This window comes from Eubalaena glacialis, chromosome 1 (genome assembly GCF_028564815.1).
Source record: "Eubalaena glacialis isolate mEubGla1 chromosome 1, mEubGla1.1.hap2.+ XY, whole genome shotgun sequence".
In the NCBI taxonomy this organism is placed as follows: Eukaryota; Metazoa; Chordata; class Mammalia; order Artiodactyla; family Balaenidae; genus Eubalaena; species Eubalaena glacialis.
Window position 1 is genome coordinate 42392745 of NC_083716.1, and position 25134 is coordinate 42417878.

Sequence of the window (25134 nt, forward strand, 5' to 3'; positions counted from 1 at the left end):
GAAACATCCAACTCAATCATGTAAAAAGGCATAATGTAACTTCATATTGACTATACTTCTTGATATATTTACGCTGTCATTTAGCATTTCTATGGACATGCTGACGGATTATATATTAACATCTTAGTGTTTATGTGATTATAAAAATTGTTTTAAAAGTTAAGTGGATAGGTGGAATGTTAGAAAACACAGTGTCCCACTCTTCTTAGAACTTGGTAACACGTATAAATGAATGAAATGTATCAGAAAGGATGATAGTTTTAAAATACACATCCTTTCTCCAGATTGTTCAAAGATAAGAGTTTGCAGAGCAGGATTTTCTTTGTGTTATCAAACTGAAATTCTAAACATGTAAATAGGAAAATCGTTACTGATGTTTATCCCCACCTGACAGAAAGAGAGGCCATTTTTTTCAAATGGAAATTTATTTTTGAAACATTGTGTAGTGAGTAACAATGCATTTTTAACTTAAATTTTTAATTCATATTTTACATACAGTAACATAATATTTGTTAAAAAAAAGTGTTTGGATAAAAGAAATTGGGAGAGCAGTGAATGTGTTGATAATTTTCCAAACTATAGACAACGTTCAAGCCTTGCATATATGTGCTTAACTTATCATAAATATAAAGTGGATTGCAATGAAAAAACACCAATCTAAAAAGTAAAGATTGTTATTCCAAAGATCAAAGTCAACAAATGCAAAAACAAGAGAGGAAAAAAATAGAGCAAAAGAATCCATGTTATCATTTGAGTAGAGGAAGAAATTATCAATAAAAAGTAGAGGTCCTCAATATAATTTTGAACCTCTCTCTCAGCCTTATCACTATGTTATTTGCAGGCACCAGTGGGCATCTGCCCTGAGAATGGATTATTAGAACTTTCTGCCTATTTTACTAATTAATTTTAGTGGTATATAAGCCCCACTCATGGCAGAAAGTGCAGAAAGTGAAGCAGAGCAAGAGAAAAAGTAAGGCTCATGAAGTAAAAGAAAGAAAATGTCTTCCCTCAAGGATCAATATTCAATTTTTTCTGGCTCTATGATACATAAATGTAATTAACAATATTTTAATAGTAGCTACCATATACCATTTGGAAGAACCACTTAGCATAAATAACATGTTTTAACATTCCTGTTAACAACGTGGTTTAATAACATGAATGCCATATCACATACAAAATTCAAGGCAAACTTTTTTTTTCTGGATTTAAAAAGATGCTTCTGGCCAGCCTACAGTTATCATTCTATGACAACTCTCACAGTTTGTACCTAATGAAAAAGAGAAGTTGAGAGAGAGAGATTAGCCTCTGTGATTTCATGATCTTTGAGTCACAAATGTCCTATGTCACCTCGAATCTATTTTTTCATTTTCCTTGCCTTGCCCTTCATGCCAACAAGGCCTTCTCTTGAAATCAACAGGTTTAGCAATATTATAGTCATACCAGTCTGTTCTCATCTTAACCAGCCAAGATCTGCTGTTTCTTCTGACTGATTGAAAGCTGGTGCTGATTAAGAACCACCACAAAAAATTGCTATACCCATCTAGGAAAAATAACCACCACTTTCTTTATAAACATTTACACAGAAACATCATTTACATGAAGTATTCTTAAACTTAAACATACTTGAATATCTCCCCTGGATTCCACAATTTTAATCTTGAGTCAGAGTTTTATAGAATAAAGTCCTATCAAAGTTACTATTCAATCAGTCCTGATTTATGCTGTTAGTTGGTAATGCTTTTGCTGCAATGTATACTTTACCTCAAAATATACTGAGCAAATATTTGATTTGGCTACTCTGTGTAAATACTGCTTATCTTTAGGTATGTCCACTAACTTAGGGACATATTAACTTCATGATTGTTTTTACTGAACTGGTCAACTTGAAATGGCTGAAATATGTCTGCTAAGTAGCTGGAAATATTTTGCATATTTCCTTGTAAAAACTGAACATTAAAATACAGCGACATCTCATATATCAGGATATTAGTCTTCTGCCAACTTTCAGATTTCAAGAACAGTGCTCAGATCCCAATAGTGACCCTGAAAAGCTTCTTAGAATCACAAGACTTTTGCTTGAATCCACATACCTTATCCCTATCTTGGGTTTTAATGATTTTTCAATAACAAGCAAAACAAAGAAAGACACAAACTTTCTCACCAGAAGATTCAAAGTAAACTGGAAGATGAGTTTTAGAGAGAGGCACAGTGACAAAATTAGTTAAATATCACAGCCTGAAATTGGAGAAAGAAAAAAAAACAACATAAGCTATATGCAGAAAGAATACCAGGATGCTAATTGAGATGACCCTGGGACATAAGGAAATTATTAACTTATATTTAGTGATTTCTGATTGAGCACGTAGGAAAACACAATATGCTTAATATAACTTCTATCCAAAATATTTTATACTAAAAACAATTGCTTTGGTGTTTCAAGGAGTAAGCCTCTAAGTAAGTTTAATGGTATTAATGGTAATTACTTCTCAAAAGTTAATATGCATACAAACCACCTTGCCATCTTGTGAGAACATGGATTCTTGCTTAGCAGACCTGGGGGTGTGGGCAAGACTCTATATTTCTAATAAGCTCCCAGTTAATGCTGATAGTTTTTCTGGCAAGAGTGTAGAATGCATTAATTTCCAGTAATGTCAGATAAATGAGATGTTACCGTATTAGATCTCAAATATTTTTTGAAATTTGAAATTAAAACAACATACTACTCATGTAAGTTAAGTTACATACAATTTGTTCACTTTGGAAATAAGGAAATAGCATTATAATAAACAAGTTTTAAAATATGAACCATGTAGGAGGGAAATAGATAGTAACACATTATTCAATCTTTCAACCATATAATATGCTCGCATGAGAGAATTTTATTGAAATCTGAACTTGGTCAACACTGTGCAAAATTTGAAGTGAGCTACATCTATAAAATACTAAGCCATAATAAAATTCTGAATTCTCTTAAATTATATTGCTTCATCCTTTTTATATCTGGAGAGAATGCAACACACAAGGCAAGTTTGGGGGATTTTTTTCTGAAAGGATATTTTTTTTTTCATTTCTGTTAATGGTGAAACACTATGCTTTGTTCAATGGTGAAAAATCAAGACTGTGTTCTTTGATTAAAAAAATGGACCCAGGCGATCATTTTCTGGTCTGCATTTTATGCACATAAACATTATGTGCATTAAAATATTTTATGAATAAACTGGAGCTGGGAAAAGTGAAATACTATAATATGTTTGAAGCTATGAATTTACAGCCTTTATTGGCATTTCACATATTATATAAATTCTTGATCCTGCCAAATTCCTTTATACTGAGTTAATAAAATATTCATGTTCGGTGGCATTAATGTGAGACTTCTCTGATCTTACTGTACTTTCCATACTGAAATTGTGGTTCTAGATGCATTACTGCCTATTTGACCCTTTCTTGCCTCAGGAAGCTTTTGCTCTGATGCTCCAAATAATTATTTAACTTCAAAAGGCTACACTAAATTGCCTATTATGATTGGTATGGTTAGAGTGTTTACAGAGTGTGGGGTGCACACCAGGGAAAATTGTAAATGATATTTCTAAAAGAGATACGACTTCAAGTGTTGTTTAATAGGTCAACATATACATACGAAAAATCTGAAAAACTTTCTATTGGACAATAAGGAAAATAGGCCCATGATTCTACATAATTTACAGAAGATCCCCACATTAACTATCACTCTTTGTAATTCAATCTTTCATTTAAAAAATCAGGATGGTATAGACAGCAACTGTATAAACCTGTTACCTGTAAAATCCTCTAATATAAATTTTTCCCATTTTTTATGAAAAGTAAAATTACATGCACCAAAACAAGTTCCGTGAAGCTAGAGATGAAAAGTAATCTATGTTAATCAACAAAATATAAATGATTATTTAGTAAATTATTTCTTCTTTATTAAAATGAAAAAAATTTCAAGGCCCAACAAAACAGCTAAATGTTTAAATGATGTTATATAGTGAATTGAGAGTCTGTCCAAAAAGATATTTGGGAAGAACAATTAGTTGATACAAATGTGAGTGTAAATCTGTCTCTTTTTAAACTTTAAAGCCTGTTGTTCAATGTTTTAGCTTGTGTGCACGATATAAATCCCATACGTTGTTTTCTCGGTGACAATAAAAAGGGCAGTTTATTAAAAACTGAAGTAAAAATTAAAATAACTTTAAAAAAAAAATCAGTCACAGTTTTGTCATTGGTATATGGAGGTTGTTCCAGGGACCCATCCAAAGCTCCTCGTCATCTGACGAGTGGTCACTATGGAAATCCAGAACCTCCTTGATGTTCTTACTGTCAACCATGGACTCCTGTTCAACTGTGCTTTTCAGCCTGTTCCCCAAAGGCTTCACTGTTGTACTGTCAGTCCCCACGTGGCAAGGGGCAAATGTAACCAGAGTTGGTCTTGTGTTCATTTTCTCAGTAGAAAATGGCCCCTTCGATAATGTGTTCAAGGGGACATTCTCCTCATGTGTCACTGCCAACTTGTCTAGTTTCTTAAAGTGCCTCCCCAATCGAACAGGGGAAGTAACTTTTAAGTTATCGGTGAGGCAGGCACGGCGGGTTCTCACCACAGAGCCATTCTGTGCAATGTATATATTGCCATTGATATTACTGTGGATTTTAGGATTGTGAAGACGGTTTCTCTGACATTCAGGAGCACTGTCTTCTCCAGCTGAGCTACTTTCATACTCTCGATCAACAACTAACTTTATCATTCTTTTTCTTGCCCACTGTCAAAATAAAAAAGCATGAATCATTATCAAAGGAATTAAAAGGGTAAAGATTACAATGCCTGCAAAATTCAAAACCTTTGACAGAAAGCTATCAAAAGTAACAACTCAAGAGGTAGAGGGAAGAACCTTTTTATTAACATCAGTTTCTTTTCCACAAATTCTTCATTGGTTTGAGAGCTTAACTTCTGAAAAAAGTTGCTAGATTGGAAAGTAGACATTTCAGGAAGTACTTGTATTATTTTAGATCAAATTATTGCTATACTGTGGAAAAAAAAAAGTATATTGGTTATATTTAAGAATCCGATCCATTCTTTGACAGTTGCTATACTTTTCAGGAAAGTTAAATTGAAAGGAAAACCCAGCATTATTAGTATATTCTGTTCATGCTAATACTTCCATTCCCAATATTTTAAAGATATTTTTAAACCTACAATATTGTAATTCTTAATTAATCCTCTATTATTAGCCAAACTTTTTGTATAATTTGATGCATTTATTCACTTGAAGCGTCCTCGTTTTCTGGATCATCCCATTTAAATATATGTTAACTTAAAAGAAAATATCTTCCCATCCTGCACAATTTATTTTGTAATACATAAAACAGAAAACTAATGATTGTAAATTTTCCTTTAGTAAGCAACTGGAACACAATGGAAATTTTCACAAATTTATTTTTCTTTTACCAATCCACATTAGAAATGACAAGGTGCAGAGGTGAAAAACTACTTGGTTATTCTTAAAATAGTATTGCCATTTTTGGGATATGTGAAGTACCAACATGTTGCACTAAGTAAGCCATGATTTTGGATTTCCAGGTATATATTTCAAAATTATTATGTTACCCAGAAAAAAAATTTATAACTGTTACAATTCAATTTTTTTTCTAAATCCACTTTAATTCCTATCCACAACAGAAAGGAAATGGTAATAACTTTTATTTTTTAAAATTTATATCATTTAACTTCTAATATTTATTTGAAACTGCCAGCTATAAACCTAATTGAACATGTTCATGATATTTTTGATAATATGTTTGCCATTTGAAATGTACATATATGCAAAAGTAGACTTGTAGAGATCTCATTTGTTACAGCTTGTCCTAAGGATTTAGGATGATACAAAACCACTGTGTATGTGTGTGTATATATATATATATATATATATATATATATAATATATATTCATATAGTCCATTCCAGTAGTCAGAGCATCACTGGCAATACATAATGCCACATTGCATTAACAGAAATCACAGTATGAAATATTAAATACTGAGTAACTGATTGCATGTCTTCTGAATTACTAATATAGGAAAGATCAGTCAGATTTACCCTAATATATTCTGATATACAAATCTGTTTGGATAGCATATACATTCACTTCTCTGGCATGCTTCTAAATCTTAAGTCAGATAAGAATCATGATCAATTTCCTCCCCTTCAAATGTCATTTCAGAGAACACACAGAAGGCACTGCACACAAGAGCACTCATCACTGCAAAACTTTCACCTACTGTGATCTCTTTTAAAGTGCTGTGTTGTAACCTTCTGAGCTTGCTCCTGGAGACTTCTTTTGGTTTGCTCGCTTGCTTGGGTCATACTCTGGCACCTGAAAGCCCCAAGGACCTCCAGACTGACTTTCACTACTACTGCTACTCCTACCCGATTCTGACTCCTCCTCACTTTCCACACCTCCTTCCACTGAAGCTGATTCTGCACTGCCCTCCTCAGTGATGTCTTGAGATTCGAGGTCTGTGGGCTCTTCCACAGGGGCCAGCTCACTTTCCTGTTCTTCTGCTGGGCGTTCCTCCTCTTCTTCCACGTTCCGTTCTTCTGGCTCTTCAGGTAGCTCCTCTTTTCTATCTTTGACTTTCTTGACCTCTTCAGCAATGGGCCTTCTTCTTGCAAGAAAAATGTTCTTCCCTGCCTTTTCTCCTTCTGACTCCGTGGATTCCGATTCTTCTGATTCAGGGGTAGAACTTTCTTCCTCCCCAGAGGGTGTCTCTGTCTCAGACTCCTCTTCTGTCGTCTCAGACTCACTGAACTCGGATTCCTCTTCACTGTATTCAGTATAGTCGCTTGAGGATTCCTCCTCCGACTCTACTGTGCTTTCTGTAGCTTCCTCTTGGTCCACTGTTAGTTTCAAATAATCTTTATCTTCTGCCTCAAGGCGTCTCTGCCACTCTTCATCCTCAAGGTCAATGATGCCTCTTCTATCAGCTAGTCCTCTAACTTTCTTAAAAATCATGGGGAATATCCTGGCTCTCTTCCACGTCGTATATGTTGGCTCAGCTGCTGGTGGCTTTTCAATAGTGACAACTACTTCTTCCTCCTCACTAGGCTCTCTAATTTCAACTTTTGGTTTTTTAACTTTCTTTGCCTTTTCCTGAAAATCATGAAAATGCAATTGAAGTGTCAGCTGGGGAATGGTTATTATGTGACCGTGTCTCACACAAGTTAAGCAAGAGTGAATCTGCAGGCTGACAGCTTCATGCAAGTTATAAAACTGGTTTCACAGAACAATCACACAATTCCCTACTGTTTATCCCCACTGCATATAGACAGAAGGTGTTCAAGTAAATGTAAATTATTTTATTTTAGCTTATACCTTATAATACCAAAATTTAATGCTTTCTCATTTTTTCTTATTCAAAATTTATTTTGCACCTTAGATCAAAGGAGAAAGAAATATTAATCATTACCTCTTCCCTCTCCCATCCCTAGACTTTGATTAATAGTTTTATGTATTTGCTTTAACAAAATTTTAAGCAATCAGGAACTTATGATAGCTTATCTGAATAGCTAATGTAAAATCTGACTATTTTTAAAATTTTGAACAGGGTAAAACTACAGTGACATTAAAACTTTTTTCTTTAAAATTTTTGGATAAGTATTCCAAATAAATATTTCAGGCAAAGTATAAGAATTTGATATAGATGAATTATGGTAATTTAAACTTAAATGATGTAATTCCATTAAGAATACTGGTGGTTTTATTTTTCTCTTATAATTAAAAGATTGATATTGCACTTTTTCATGATTTTTAGGTTTGCTAGACAATGTGGGAGCATTTTGTTTTGCAAAATACTTTTTAACATATTTGATTATAATATTATCTTTATGGAATAACATTTAGGATTTTATAAAATATAAATTTTATTGTGGCTTTATTCCAAGTGTTTAATGTTTTATAGAAATAAATAAAACTTATATAAAAATAATTTCTTTCTATAGACAAGGCAATGGAATGGTTAGCGTTATTAAATTGTTCTATGGAAATCAACTACTAAGTGAATAGGATTTCTGATTTTTGAAATGTTTTGTAGCCTGCTATTCAAATAGGGCTAAAAAATATTATTCTTGAAATATTAACATTACATTAAAAAATTACAGTAATTACCTCTTCCTCCTCATATTCCTCCTCAGCTTCGCCAACCACCTCACCATATTCCTCTTGTCCAGTTGGTGGTAACAAACGACGGCGACTTCCATATTGAGGCATTTCATACCTGTAACAGAAACTTACAACTTTAAGCAGTTTTTCATTTGATCTGTATAACCATGACTGATCTCTGTTTTCTTCTTTTTCTTCATCATTCAATCAACAGATATTTATTTATACAGCACCTGTTGGGCTCCTTGTAAACTAGTTACAAAATCATAGAGAAAGAACTACAACCTGATGATCAATGACTTTTGCCATAATGGTACCCTGGAATAACAAGAAAAACAGTTATTTCAGATTTAAGTTTTAGGAGAGACTAGAGTGAAGAGAAAGGAATATTTTTCCTTGACTAACTGAAGAATTTAGGGCGCCAAATTGGTTCTTTCTGAAAGTATGATAGCTTATTCAAAACATAAATTCTCTAAGTTTATAGTAAAAATCTGCTTCAAATATGATCCGTAATGGTCTTTATTTTCCTCTACTGTATGTTTAGAAAGCAGTTAACTTATGTGTGTAGAACTGACTTTCGAAATGCTTACTACTGGATTCTAAAGTATGTTTTCTTCTTCATTTCTCTTGGGCAAATCTTGAGGCTGATTGGTTAGATAAAATGTTAAATATCTCATATGAAAGAAATGGTGAATTCAGGAATTGAGCAAATATGTTTGACATCTATTTCTCATTTAAATAATTTGAATAATTTTATTGCATTTTTCAAGTTGTAGCCAATATCAATATAAACATCAAAACAGAATTCAATATAGAAACATGGTTAAACTTGATTGAAGCTAAAACTAGATACATAACTCATTTTCAAAAATGAAACTGATGAAATGACACTCATAAAAATGCTAATAATAATAATCATTTAATAACACCTTATTATTTATAAAAATATTAAGATACTGGATAAAAAATCTGAAGATGTACCCATGCTCATAACTGTAATAATCTTGTCCATATTCCTGGCCAGGATCAATTCCAGACTCCATGGATAACTCCTATTATTCAAAAAGAGAAATCACATTTGAAAATAAGTTCTTATCACATTTCAGGTCAATGTCAGATTTCCAGACCTAGTATTCGATGACTCAAAACACTGCTGTCAAAATAACTTTAATTACAAATGTTAGTTAAACATATTCAAATTATATATATATGTATATATATATATATATATATATATATATATTTGGCTGTAACTCTTTTACACAAAATTAAGTTATGCTATTAGAACTGAGGAGGGGGAAAGTAAATTTTGTCTAATGGTAAACCTGTTAAAGATAACAGATAAGCATATCATTTGTTCTTAGATAATTTTTAAAACTATCAATAGTTAATATTTCAATCTATTTAACACATTACTAATACACTTTAGCCTTGAAGAAAATTATAACATTATCTTCAGCACTGTTTCATCATCCTGATAACAATTTTCTAGTATCTAGAGCTCTTCCATTCATCAAATGCTATTCTTATGAAAGGATCTGAAAATAATCATTTATACATTAATAAAAAATGTGCTAATGTGCGATATATCCCAAGGATATTTACATTTTAAAACATACTGCTAATTCTGAATTTAATTTTATTTTTAAAGAAATTTGTCAGACAATAGGCCCTTTCGAGGTTTCCAGTTCTAAATTCCAGACAATATTGATTTTTGTCACTCTACACTTATGGAAAGATATTTTTCCTGAGACATACATATAGAACTCGCTTTAAATAACTATTAAATTCAATTTCACTGTATTTCCCTCTTTAACTCTATTTTAACATTTAAATAAGTTGAACTGCCAAGGTTTAACCAAATTAATTTGCAATGAAGTAAGAAAAGGGAAGAAGGAAAAATGTATAGGTATCCACAGGAAAACCAGTGGATACTTATTTCTAAGATCATCTACTATTCATAAGAACTAATTTTGTTGATCCAGGTATAGTACGAGTCAGGAAAAAAAGTCCTCTGTGGACACTAATATATCATTTAAAAAGTGTGGAAATTCACAGCCTGCATGATGGAAATGGACAATAGCCTTCATTTGTGCTTTGTTTGGCAAATATCATTTTAAAAAAGTGATTAGTTGCCCAAATGCTAATCAGAAAATGCTATTAAAGATCTGAGTTTTGATTTCTCTCAAAAAATAAAAAGATGGCAACACTGGGCTCATATTTTTATACTTCATGAATTTAGTTGGTGGTACTACTCCTTAAAGCAATCATGTTTTCTCCTGGTTACTGCTGTATTCTCAACCAGACTACCTTACATCTACATCTACACCCCCAGTCAAAATAGGATGCCCCATCTGCTCTTTTTTTTTTTTTACATTGAATAAACTCTGTTCATTTACATCACTGCCTTAGATTTTTATAAGTTTGCAATTCCTCTACTAAATGTACTCTCTGATGAATTTGTGGTTACAAATACTTTGTGAATTAATTGCAAAGGAATCCAGTTTTGATGTTAAAAAGGATTCAGTTTACAAGATTAACTAAAAGTAAATATATATATAGATAGATAGATAGAGAGATAAATAGATCAGCAATACCATGTTGTGTCAGGGACATGGAGCTCTCATATACTTCTGGAGGGATTATAAATTAGCAAAACCATTTGAGAAATGTTTGGGAATAATACCGAAGTCAAATCTATGCATCTCTTTTCACAGAAATTCAATTTAGTTCAGTCTATGTGCCCAACATATATATGTAAAATTGTTCACCAAAATACATCATTTGTAACAGCCCAAAACTGAAACTGATGCAAAAGTCCATGAGATAAGCACACTACTACATCACACAGCAGAGATCAATCTCCCCAACAGAATGATGAGCAAAGGAAGTCAGGTACAAAATGAAACATGAGTCTATATTATTCTATTTATATAAACTTCAGAAACAGACAAACCAATCTAGGTGTTAGAAGCCAGGTAAAAAGTTTTCAATTAGCAGTAATCACACTTTGGGAAAACCTCATTGGCTACAATATTGCTGCTACTGAGCAATAAACAGCTCTATTTAGAAGGAACTCATGCCATTTGTGATGACAACATGAAATGAACCTTGAAGGCATTATGCTAAGTGAAACAAGCCAGACAGAGAGATACAAATACTGTACGGTATTACTTATATGTGGAATCTGAAAATAAAAAACCAAATTAAAAGCCAAACTCATAGAAACAGAGTAGAAAAGTGCTTGCTGAGTGGAGGAAATAGGGAGAGGTTAGTGAAAGTGTCCAAATTTTCAGCTATAAGATGAACAAGGTCTGAGCGTCTAATATAAAACATGGTGACTACAGTTGGTAACACTGTACTGTATGACTGAAATTTGCTGAAAGAGTACAACTTAAATATTCTCACCAAAAAAATAAAAATTAAAAAAAAGATAAATATGTGAGGAAGCATGTGTTAGTCTTTTCACAGTGTATACATATGTCAAATCACCACAATGGACACTTGAAATATCTTACAATTTAATTTGTCACTTATACCTCGATAAAGCTGAAATTAAATATATGTATTAAATATTTATCTTGGGAAAAAAGAAGCTAGGTGAGTGGTTAGGGAAAGGAGAAATAATATCTGAGTGTTAACATGGAGGGGCTTCTGGAGAGCTAGTAGGGCATGAGCACTCTGTAAAGATTCATTTTGCTGCACTATATGATTTTATGTCTGCAGTTTTATTTCCAATAAAAATGTTTATTGTAGGAAAAGGTTTATTGTAGGAAGCCAATTCAGACCAATAAGAACTTGGGACAAAGTTAAAGTCTAAATTTGACTTATTCAAATTAAATACTTTAAAAAATACACGTTTCATATTGGTAGGCTTAGACTTTTGAGGCATCCAAAACCCAACGTAATTATACTGGTTTAAATGAAGCAAATAGGTCTCAGAAGTAATACTTAACTACTTGACCAATGCATGTTTTATCTAATACATAGGGAGACTGAGCAAAGACTGCCAAATGATTTTGAAGTTGAAACCTAAATGTCCATCAATGGAAGAATGTATAAAGAAAATGTGGTACATAACGGAGTATTATTCAGCCTTCAAAAAAAAAAAAAAAGAAGGAACTTTTGCCATATGCTACCACATGGATGAACCTTGAGAACACTGTGCTAAGTGAAATAAGCCAGTCACAGAAGGGCAAATGCTGCATGACTTCACTTACATGTGGTATCTAAAATAGTCAATCTCAGAGAAGCAGAAAGTAAAATGATGGTTGCCAGGGGATGGGGAGAGGGGGAAATGTGGAGTTGCTATGTAACAGGTCTAAAGTTTCAATTAAGCAAGATGAAAAAGTTTAGAGATTGCTGTGCAGCATTCTGCTTATAGCTAACAATACTGTATTGCGAACTTAAAAATTTAAGAAGAAAGAGCTCAAGTTATGTGTTCTTACAACAATTTAAAAAAAAACAAAGGTTTTGAAGTTGAATTCTAATAACTTTTAGCAATAATGAAAAATATTTATGGAAACATAATGCAACTGAGTGGATTTCAGATTTTAAAAGAATCAATTTTCTTTACAGACACGTACTTTTTCTCTGAACAGTAAATGAAACTCAGCTCTTGCTAGCTACAATATATATCTGGCATCAAATGACTTTAAAAAATACAATAGAAGGATAGAGCAACTGGGGAAGAACCCAGGAAACTCAATCATAGATTTAATCTGTCACTCTATAGTCTGTAGGGAGAGATAGGAGCTAGTAGAAAGGAATACTCTGAAGGGTCGGTCTTGGATACGTCCACCACCCAGAAAAAAAGAAAATGGAGGAAGGACTTGGTGACCATTAAGCTCCTTAAGTCAGCCCGAAAAAATAGTGGAATAGTGGCCTTTTTTGCTGTTCCACACAGTCCCTGTTGCCATCCACTTAGCAGGTAAATCCTAGAGTTTAGAAAATCATGCTAAGTAGCTTACTAAAAGGTGCTTTTAGGGCAGATCAAATGCTTAATGTTATTTTAAAAATTCATTTTTGCTGACCACACACACATAGAATTAACCTAGTATCTTATTGACCAAAGTATAAAAGTTTATACTGATGCAAACAAAACAAGAAAAATAACTACCATTTACTGAATTTCTTCCCACTATATTCCAGTTGCTGAGCTAGGAGCTTATATATTAAATATTACTGCCAACATTCTATAAAAGATGAAATTGATGCTTAGGAGGATACATAGCTTGACTAAGGCCTTACATCCAGTAACTGGCATTTGGATTTTAACTCTGAGTTATCAGATTCAACAGTCTATGGAGAAGTCTCCATGGAAATTTTTGATAAAATGTATAAAAGTTGAATATTCCTGTCACTCAACCTCTCAACTTTGGGGAGTAAATTCTAACCACAAAATGCCTGTCTTTAGCAAAGTTAAGATTCTGTTGTTGAGAAATAGGAATAAAGGAATAATTTTTTTAAGTGGAGCTTATAAAATACTAAATTTTCCAAAGTAAGGAGATATTTAAAATTAACTTTAATATATATGTTTTTTATTTAGGAAGTATATACAAATAATAAATAAATAAATAAAAATGATATGCATTTATTATATAACTCCAAATATCTTTTTTCTTCTTGCAGAAGAAAATGTCATAGGCATCTTAAAACAGACATGTGCCCAAAGGCAGTATTTTGAATCACATTTCAATGATTAAAGTCTGTTTATCACAACCCAATTTCTACCTTTGTGATTTCAGCACAGATAATCAGCATTCTTTCTTCAGACTTTGCCTAACCTAAATCTGATCTCAAGAACAGTTCTGATGAATTTAGATTCACTGAGATAACTGACAGATCAGGTTCATGACTCCCTTCATTTAATGATTGCTTGTTTTTAATAGGAACAAAGGTCTTATTTATCCAATTCCCAGAGAATGAAGCTAAAAATTTGGAATTTCAGTCACCAGAAAACAGCAGAGAGGTGATTGGCTTGCTTATGTATTTGCTTATTTGTTTTAATTTAAAAACACCTCTTCTCTTCCTTGTAAAATTATGCCATACTGGCAGCCACCCACTCTGCCCACATGTTAGATGGGCCTCGAAGTCACATAAAGTATTGTCAAGACTCAGTGAAGGTTGAAAAGAAAAAAAATTGATACCTCTGGTTTAAGGAGAGAAGGCCTCAGCAGTTGTTGTTGCTGCCAAAGGAAAGTAAAATAGAAAGAGGTTTAGAAAATAATTCAGGTGGAAAAAGTAGATTATCATTGAAAAGAGAGAAAAAAAGGCCACAGCTTAAAACTGGTTACCTTGGGTTATGATTTATTATTCATGTGATAGCTACTAACAGCATTAAATAACATTTTGACTATTAATGTTAGAACATAATTAATGTGCTTTAATTTCATCATTGTTTTAATTAACATCAAAGCTAATAACCTTAATAAATAAAAATCTATAAATAATTTTTTGGTTTAAGCTTCATAGTACAAAGAGTCATTTATGGTTCTGAAGCACTTTAAGTATCACACAATTCTTTTTAGCAAATTTAACCTTGTTTAAATTGCCCCTCTTTTTTTCTCCCCAGTCATATTATATATAATCAGGTTCATGAGGAAGAAGGGTAGGGCACACAAAATAATTACATGGTTGTAATATATTCATCATTATATTTAAGACATGCTCCCCATTTTTCTTTTTACCAAAATGTGGATTGCTTGAACTCAAGCATTAAGCACGTTTTCAGAAATTCTTTTGTGATTAAAGAAATTGTCCTTCCTCAGTTTTTGCAGAGATCATTTCCCACTGCCCCCCATTTCACCCATATTTTTCAAAAAACACAGTCTCTATTGATCTGTTTCATGATAATTTATACTTTAACCAGATGAAAACAAGATACACAATTCAAATTTTGGCTTCTCAACTTTTGAGGGGAATAGTTATACAACATAAATCTTAAAGTAAGCATTGGGAAAGCGGGCAGAGAAGTTAAGGGAGATAATCCTACCAATGAACCAACTGTTTGAAATGGCCAATAGAACAACTATTTGACTGAAGGGATAGATTTTCCATGATACAGATGTTAATGAGTTAGTGCAGTTAAGGTATTCACTTAAAGGGGTAGGAAGTTGAAGTTAGAGATATTCTGATTCAATCTGTTAGCCATTATAATTATTCCTGAAAATCAGTTTTTCTTAAATGCATTCATTTTGATTTACAGAAAACCTAGGTCGTATGAATTCTAAACTGTTAGCCAATTAGGTCATATGCTTATTTCATTCTCTTAACTGAAGAGCTGTATGCCAAACCATACTAACTTCTCAGTGATTCATTGATAGCACCACTTACAGTATTATTCACCAAATACCATTGGCCAGAATGCCCAGTATCTTCTCTGTAGACTGAGAGTCAAATTAACACAAAGAAAAGCCACAGCTTTCTAATAGTCTGACTTGTTTTTAACTCTTCAAAAGCTCAAGCTCAAACATGGTAGGAATGAGCCTTGGACTGATTAAAAAAAAAAAGTATCTAAATTAGAAACAGTTTCTAGATTAGATTTATAGTCTTAGAAAAATAAATTTGGAGGAATGTCACAATATTGAGAGATAATAATTCAGGAAAAAATAAATTTATCTTTGAAAAGGTCGGCAGTTTATCTTTGTTCACCCATTGAATAATAGACATAAAACCCCAAAACAAAGAAGCAACAAATATACAAGAAAATAAATAGCAAAGCATACGTATAAGTTTTGTTAAAATAAATGAAAATACCCTCATTTTGAAAGAATGTAAATCAGTCCTGCCTATAACATAAATATTGTCCTAATAAGCTTATAATGTAACATAACACCATAAAGCCCTTACCTCTGATGTATAACCTCTCCTGCAAGGCAGAAACGAAGAAATCAGTATTAAACATCTTGGATTTTCAGATTAAATAGAATTATAGATAAGGGTAATTTAAGAAAATCAGAGAAAAACTGAGAAGGTAAATTTTTCTAAAATGTTGTCTCAGTGAGAAATATATTTTGTGGCAGTATCAAGACAGGAGAATCAAGGTTTCATGCCTGCATTATTAAAAATAATTATCACTCCAGACCCTCATTCCATATGAACACCAAACCATTCACAATCTATTTTATCTCAATGGTGTATAATAACATACTTTGACTCTGTTATGATCAGTGGTATTAAAAATATTCTACATCATGTCTGTCCTAAACAAGTCTTGATACATGTAAGATACTCATTTGGGGAAAAGATATGCTTCATACATGAAAAACATGTTGGTACAGGACAAAAAAAAAATATCTCCATGACTAGAACATATTCTTCCAAATGTTTGTAAGACTTTTTTGTGTCAAATTATTCTAAAAATAATAAATGCAAAATATTGACTAGCCTTTAAAGGTCAATTACATTATTAAACATGAAGTAAAAGAGTTTTTAGAGATATAATAGCCAAACATTCAATATTACCTAAAGATTATAAAGTTAAATGGACAAGTAAGTGAAACAGTTGACTGTACTTGAGAGGGAAAAAAGCATGGAATCTTTTCAGTGTTGAATGTCATTAATTATGAAGATTTTTCATTTATTATTCATTAAACACTTGACCTAAAATATAAAACTGGTGCTGTTGACTATGCTATATGAAATTAATAAACAATTGCAATGAAGATTTATTATGAAGACTTTCTAAAGTTCAGCAAAACAATCTGTAGAAAATTTATTTAAAATATTTCAAGGACTTTAAAAAATAAGTCTGCTTATTTGAATGCATCTTGAGTGGTTAAGGCATTGTTGATTGAAATGGTTGGTAATAATGGTAATATAATGCTTATACGCATATATTGCTATCAGCAATTTATTACAATAGTCCTCCCTTATCTGTGGTATCTCTATCTGCTACCTGCAGTCAACCATGGTCCAAAAACATTAAATGGAAAGTTCTGGAAATAAAAAGTTTGTAAGTTTTAAATTGCACTCCAATCTGAGTAGCATTATGAAACCTCACACCATCCTTCTCTGTCCCTCCCAGGATATGAGTAGGCCCTTTTTCCAGTATATCCATACTGTATACACTACCCACCCATTAGTATAGGACAGAAAAGTATATATAGGGTTTGGTACTATCCGAGGTTTCAGGCATCCACTGGGGGTGTTGCAGGGTGCTTATATTATATGGTTCTGCCAATAGGGGAATGATAATCCTAAAGCATTTAGAAGTTTAGACATTTTCAGCTTTTACTCAATTTGTATCTTTGAGAGATATGTAGAGTTGAGAGCTCATATTTAGGTTTTAATAATGACTACTGAGTCACATATGTAATATAAAATATCCAATAAAACCTATATTTTATTTTCTAGGATATTTAAATTGCTTCTTTTCATTAGCAATATTTTCCATAACGTAGGAACTAAAATATCAATAGATGAACTATACTTTTTGTTGAACTATACTTTTTGAACCTTTTTGTTGCATTTAGTTATTTGTATTGTTTGTCTTAGCTCAAAGGCAAAAAGTAACTCAGAAAAGGTAAACAACAGAATCAATATGTGTAGTTATCTGTCTGCTTTCAATTAACATGACTTCCTATTGATCCTTATAAAACCATTCATATGATATTGATGTGTCTTGTTATGTAGTTTATATCCAATGTGTATTAATTTTTCATTTTACACCATTTGTATATATTACTGTTTACTTTTAACAATAAGGATAATGTATGGTAACCTGTTTATGTCTTTTAATAAGGTACCTAATAATTTCTTGTGCACTAATTGGATCATAATAAATGCAGAATGAAAAAAGGGCATTCTTTCTTTAGAGGTTGGTTGTCAGGTTATGGGGGCTTAAGAGCTGTGGAGAGAAATAATATTTTGGCTTGTATACTCAAAGAATATTTTTAGGTCTCATGTAGAAGATGTTCCAATTGACTTTTATGATGAAGGGAATCTCTAAATATTATGTGTCAGTAAAACACTAGATTAAATATAAAACATGGCAATGGACGTTTCATTTGAAAAGTGTAAGGTGCAAGAGGGAGGGGGTATGGGGATATATGTATACGTATAGTTGATTCACTTTGTTATACAGCAGAAACTAACACACCATTGTAAAGCAATTATACTCCAATAAAGATGTTTAAAAAAAAAAAAAGAAAGAAAAAAGAGTTCCCAGTCAAAAAAAGATACTAATAAAATTTTTAAATTATAAAAATGTTATAAAAAAGGACAAAGTAACAATTTAATAAGGCTATACATACCTACATAAAATTGTTATTTGGATTTCTTATATTTCTTTGGTAATTATTTAGAGATTTCATTATCAAAGAATTCTAAGGAATTATCAAGAAGACATTTCTTTCACATTTCCAAGAGGTTGATACAAAATAGCATAAACACACACACACACGCACACTTGCACATTAAAGGCTTACACAGTTGTCAATAATACCTTGTCAGAGTCCGCCAAATAGCACAAGTTCTCATGCATATGACCAGCTGCCAACAAAAACTCCAACTGAAGTTTTTCAGTGAAAGAGAGAAAAAATTCATGTTCAAGAACCCCAGGAAAAAAAATTACTCTTGATTTGGATGAAAAGAATCTGAAGTAGAGGAACTAATGAAAATAATTAACTTTACATTTTTTATTTGATATTGTTAATTGGGGATGCCAGATCAAATTCTTGAAGAAATGTCACATAATATGAGTCAAACAAAACCAATGAAATGATGCATTCATTGTAGGGCTCTGAATCTATATTAATATACTTACAATGGCAATTATCAAGCAAGACTTTCCCTATATTTTGGAATTGTGTTTTTCTCTGTGCAGACTTATATCTTCTAAAATATTAAAGCTGAAGAGTATAATAAACAATTACACTTGTATTCAAAGTGGGGATTTCCAGTAAACAAAATTTATTCCATGTGTGAGATGGAAAAAACAAAGTAATTACTTGATGGTCCAGTGTAGCTTTCATTATGACAGAAAGATGGTACTTAGCTTAGCTGATGCCTTTAAGAATTTAACAAGTTTAGCTCTAAGATGTAAGAACAACTACAACTACCGAAATTTCTACCTAGAGTATAATTTTTTATTTTCTTTGCCTAAACCAAAGAGGAAAAACATATATAAAACTGGTGACAGTTCACCAGATATATTCTGCTTGATTTCTATTTGAAATTTTTATATTTCATTTACATGCTATAGGCTAAATTTGGATGATTTATCCATAGCAATTAAAGGTAACTAGGAATAAAACTGATAATGCATTTTTCTAAATTTTAATACATAAGCACGTTTTATACTATTGATAAACTTAACTTAATGGATATAATTTTCAACAATGAAATAATAACTAAATTCACACTAGATAAAACTTTGTAGGCATTTACTTAACCTTTTGCTGAAACGGATGAGAATTTATTTATTAAACTGGAGATAAATATTATTTTTGAAGGAGAATCTTATGATAAAATAATAATTAAGGAGATGATATAATAATGCGAACAAGCAAAACTAAAGAGCACTTTAAACATTTGTGGGAACAATGAAATGTCTTACAGAAGTCAGCAACTCAAGATTTATTTCCATTATAAAGAAGGGAAGAGAAAGCACAATGAGAAATAAATAGAATAAGACAGCAATTGAAAAAAATAAAAGATTTATCAAATGTATAAGCATACTAGGAAGATAAAAGCAAGCCAGAGTAAACGGTGTTCTTATAAGAAAACAGATGTCTACATCTTATAGCACCTGAGATTTATTTTGGAATACCATAATGTCTGTCATCTCCTACATTTCTAGATACATAACGTTTTACTTTGGTAGTATTTCTTCTTACCAAATACATAGGCTTCAAGGAAATAACAGAACATATGATATCATTTTTTAGCTTACTTGTAACAGTCTGCTGTTTCCCTGGAACACTCATATAAAACTATGATCAAAAAGTAAATGTAAAACTTAACATGATAAACAAACATTGGTTTAAGTTGGATATCTAACTTTCATGCCCATATATGCCCATTGAAAAATAGATTGAAATTACTTACTTTTTAAATAAATGTAGACAAATAATACTACTTCGTAGTTAAGAAAATTAAGGTAAATCTATAATATGAGTTAGTAATGGTGAGATTAATAATCTTTTAAATTAAAAATGAGGAAAACCCAGCATTTCATTGAGTTTCAAGTAAAAGAATGGAATCTTCTTTAATGTTCAAATTTGCCTCCACTTGAAGCTTATGGTCAACAAAAGAGTTGTCCATTTAAAACCAGAAAAGCAACATTACAGTGAAGTAGACTGACTGTGAGTTTGTTTTTCACTTCCCTCAACAATATTGTGCAAATTCTCCTGGTTTTGTTCAGATGTCATTTCCATATTTGTTGTCTCTGAAGGGCAACTCATTTGAAGTTTTAAGAGGTGTGCTTGTGGATTATTTTTTTCTATTTGACTGTACATGTTAGCTACTGACTTTTCAAGTTCTGCTAAGTTTTTTATATGCTTGAGGATGCCTTTTGGTTCCCTTTGAGGATTTGCATTACACACTGTTGTTGATGTTGACAGCTGTATCACAGTGGACTTCATTTCCTTGGCTGGTGTCACATTGACAGTGTGTTTAACAGCTGGTGTAAACACACACCTCGTGGATGGAACTGAAGTCGAAGGAGGCAGTGAAGAAGGAAGAGGAGGAGATGGTGGAGGAAGAGAGGAAAGCGAAGGTGGAGGAGAAGTAGAGGAAGGAGGAGGGGGAACAGATAGTGGAAGAAGTGGAGGAGGAGGAAGAAGAGGAGGATTAGAAGGAGGGGAAGGAGGAAGACTGGAAAGAGCAAAAGGAGTAAGGATAAGAGGCACAGGAGGAGGAGGAGGAGGAGGAGGAGAGATTTTTAGTGGATGCGGAAGGTTTTCGAAAATGTCCCTTTTGGTTTCAAAAGTCATCATACAAGTGGGTGCCTCTCTGCTAAGGAGTGCAGAATTTAAAATGCAAGGCATTGACGGAGAAAGTTCCAAGGAACAGTCAGCAGGAGAAACAACAACATTAAGTTCTGATTTGAGTTCCACAGGTCTTGAAACGGTTGGCAAAGTGGAGAATGAGGAGTGAGACCAAGGAGAGGAAAGTGAAGAGTCTGAAGACAGAGATTGCAACTGTTCTGTTCCTTGTATAATCAGTGATTCACTTTGCCTTATTTCCTCTTTTTCTGTTACATTTGTGTCTTCAGCTGTAAGCAAGGGTCTATTGTTACCTCTTTTGTTTGGATTGGTTCCAGTACTTTCATTTTCAGCTTCCTGCCTGTTGCTTTGCCTCTGCTTTAGAGCTATGGTTTCTGACCTATTGGGAAGTTCCCACATTGGTCTCCTAGGTAAGCACATTGGCCGATTCCACATCCTCTGAATCTTTTCTCTTGGGCCCCTCAGAAACTCATTCTTGGCTTGCATTTTGGGTAAAAATGACTCTACAAAATCTGTTCTTAGTAAAAAGTCTGAATTTGTTGGTCTTTGATCTGTATATTCCTTGTAAATGGTACTGTGGGTATTTAAGTCGTTGTCATCAGACATCAGTGTGAATTCTTTTGCAGACTTGGGCCAGCTGTTCTTAACAGATCCATCTACATGAGTCTGCTTGTGAGCCTCAACAGTATTGGAAGAAAAGTGCTGATGTTTCCTGTCTTCTGAGACTGATTTATTTTCCCTGCTTTGTTGGAAATGGTAGAGAAGGAAAAGACTTGAAAGAAAAGAAGATAATGAAATGTAAGGAAACAGGTTGTGACATAGCTTTTAAGAGAAAGATGTTTTTATGGTTCTCATTACTACTTCAAAATATAAAAGGCCAAATAACACTAATCTACTGAAGCAAGCCATTACTTTGATGTTTCTGTTCTCAAAAAGGCAGGGCAGGAAAAGCTAGAGAGCTGTGAGCAGCATGAGAAATTTTCATTTTTAAAAAAATGTGTCAATCTGCACACTGATTTTTTTTTTTTCCTTTTTTGAGTTTCCATGTGAAGCTTCCATGACCACACATAACAGTTCTCTCGTGTATAAATCACAGTTCTCCAAATTGCAGACCAGCATGTTGGCTAGTGGTTTCATACCCTCTGCCTTGTTTAAGGATGCTCAGAGCTGACTGTTTTGAGGAAAGGATCCTTAGCTGTATCTGATTCAGTACCTGTCCATTATCTCTCATTTTAGTAATTCTGTCCTGGAGCTAAAAGTACTCTCCTATTTGAGATAGAGCTTGCAAGAGGATACAGAAAGAGCCCCTCAATTTTATGCTTAATAGTTTGAAAACACTATAAATATTACAAATAAGAAGAGGGGCTTCTGGTGTTTCTTTTGAACATGATATGGATCAAATTTTAGTCAAGACTCACTTTAATGAAAAGATATACTAATATAACATAGTTTTGATATCACTGAAAGGTTTGCTCAGACGTGGTCACTGAGTCATAGTGGCTGTGTGTCATAGATAAAATTGGATAAGTCAAAGGGCACAAATAAGTGTCTCTAATGAAAGCATTGGGACCCCTTCCCCAGAAAGACTGGGGACTTATGGTTTTAAATAGTCTGTCATTAGACTTTGCTCTCAAGCTCAGAGTAACAGATTTATTTTCGTTATTTAATATTTACCAACATAGTATGAATGAAATAAAAGGGAAATTTTTTGAAAAAAAATTAAAAGCCACATTGACACAAAGCCACATCCTAATAAAAATTAGGATGAGAGGTGAGACAATAAAATGATATATAAAGCCAAAGTTATTATTGTGGCATTTGGCAAAAATACAAACTGTAAGAGAGAATTCTTACAGGTGGTCAGGACCTCCTGAATAATTCAAAAGTGGAGACAACTTGGATTAAATAAACAGCAATCACTTTTAAAACCTTAAAAAGTAGTTTTTAAAAATCAGGGTTGACATTATATAGCAGTTGTTTCTGTGTAGATCTGTTCTTGGTTTTCTTTTTCTTGGAAAGAACTGTCCATACAATGATACCACATCATTTTTGATGGAAAGATATCCATAAATATTTTTAACAAATTAAAAAATAAGGAGAATTTTGAAACTCCTTTTGCTAGGCACAGGTAATATCAGTGGGAACACTTGTTTAAACTCATGCAATTTCAAGATATCAAGAGGGAATGAGGTATAGAAGATAACTTTCTTTTTAAAAGTAAATGTACAGTAAAAGATGAAGATTACTGTATATAGTCTAAAACAGCAGTTAATCTATTCTATTGCATCTTTTTTCTCTAATACCCTTGTATTAGAATGATATTATTTACTTACTTATGCCTATGTATCCACAGGTGAGAAAGAGAAAACATGTGATAGAAAAAAAAAAGTTTTAACTATAGTTAAATTGAGATGATTATGAAAATATTAACAGGAACTTGCTTTAAACACTTAATATTCATATCCAAAAAAGAAAATGCATGTATCTTATATTTTCTTTGTATTTATTCATATGAATAATTTTAATAATGCTTTAGATAAAATCATACGGCATTTATTTGGTTGTCTTATCACATAAAATTACACCTAGCTATCTATCTCCTATACACAGGTAAAATTCACCTCTATTAAACGTGGATGACTTCAATTCTAAAACAGAAATTTTAAATGAGATTCTAAGAATTGCTTCTATGTCCTAAGTGAAAAGTTACTCCACATTGATTTATAAAGAAGACATAAGTGTTGTTTGGAAGGAATATAGAAGTACTATGATGACTCTTACAGAGTAATTGTTGAATCTACATGAAGTTGTTAATTATTTTGTGAAGGCTTTTTTTTTTTTCAAAATGACTTGATTTTTTTAAAGAAAATATTTGATAATAATTCATTTGGAGATAGCTTATTTTCTAGTAATTTATGCTTAGAATCCTTGAAAAAGTTTTTGAATAGATAATTTAAACATTTGTCAGATAATTAAATGTGTAGAGCTTGACACTTCAATAAATACATACTAGAATTGCAAAATCCTCTACTATCTACCACAATTTTCCAAATAAAAATAATCCCTAGGTGTTGCTATTTGAAAATTATCACCATCAAATATATGATTCCAGATTATGTCATAGTATACATATATTAATATATATCCCTCACTAATTTCAAATAAAACACATTCCACTTTCCACATAAATCTTTTTTTAGTTCAAACATGTTTTGCTAAATGTGGTTAACACAATCAAAGAGAATCAAATCTTATTGGCTCAATTCCTACATTCACCAATAATTCAAAAAGAGACCATCATTTTCAACTTATAAAAAATTTAAAAAAAATATTTAAAGCATGAATCCTGTATTATATTATTACTCTAGAAGTAGCATGCCAGGCATTAAGTTCTTTTAAATTCAATTTTAGCATTAAAATATATATTAAAATCAGTTTTAACATTTTAAAAACTATTTTCAATATAACCTTGTATAATAGTATTAATACAGCTATAATATATGTTTAAAAACAGTTTTCCCATTAAAAGGTAAATTTCATAATTTTTGAGGCTTGCTTTATTCCTACTAGTAAATACTACAAATGTAACACAGTAGAATGTGTCTTAGTCCCTCAATTCCACCAAATTCCAGTTAATAAAATTTTCCTGGATTTAATTTAATCATATTCAAAATTGTATAATATCCTTGGTTGTTCTGCATTTCATGTTGATAGTTACTCTTGAAATTTTTAAAAATATAGACAAGTTAAACATCTCCAAAAGAAATAAGGGTTTGAGGGTAGCATCATTATAGAAACTATAAAGCTATGAAGTCTTTTAGCAATAATTTAAAAGACTTTTTCAAAAATGATGATTTAATATTGCTTAGAGATTCCAAATAGTGCAAGAGAAATATTGTTATATATGAGAATATATACAAGAGTTATAAATATTAAGTTATATATAACAAGACAGCAGTCTCATTAGAGAGGAATATAATGAAAAGAATATTCCTAAGTGGTTAGATATT

General features: G+C 32.1%; 1 protein-coding gene across 17 annotated transcripts in view; it reads right to left on the reverse strand.

Annotated features, from left to right (window-relative positions):
* Positions 1-4229: 4229 nt before the first annotated feature.
* PCDH15 (protocadherin related 15) overlaps positions 4230-25134 on the reverse strand; it is a 712410-nt gene continuing 691505 nt past the window's right edge. For 5 of the 17 annotated variants that reach the window (XM_061195744.1, XM_061195753.1, XM_061195768.1 and 2 more), the window contains 2 exons: positions 23458-23463; positions 20462-21896 (listed from right to left, as the gene is read on the reverse strand). In XM_061195744.1, coding sequence (XP_061051727.1) covers positions 20462-21896; positions 23458-23463 — 1441 coding nt within the window. Of the gene's footprint in view, positions 4779-6305; positions 7167-8180; positions 8290-9155; positions 9227-14323; positions 14363-16025; positions 16045-18621; positions 18688-20461; positions 21897-23457; positions 23464-25134 lie in introns of those variants that run through there. The other 12 variants (XM_061195735.1, XM_061195761.1, XM_061195696.1 and 9 more) reach the window with 8 other exon arrangements.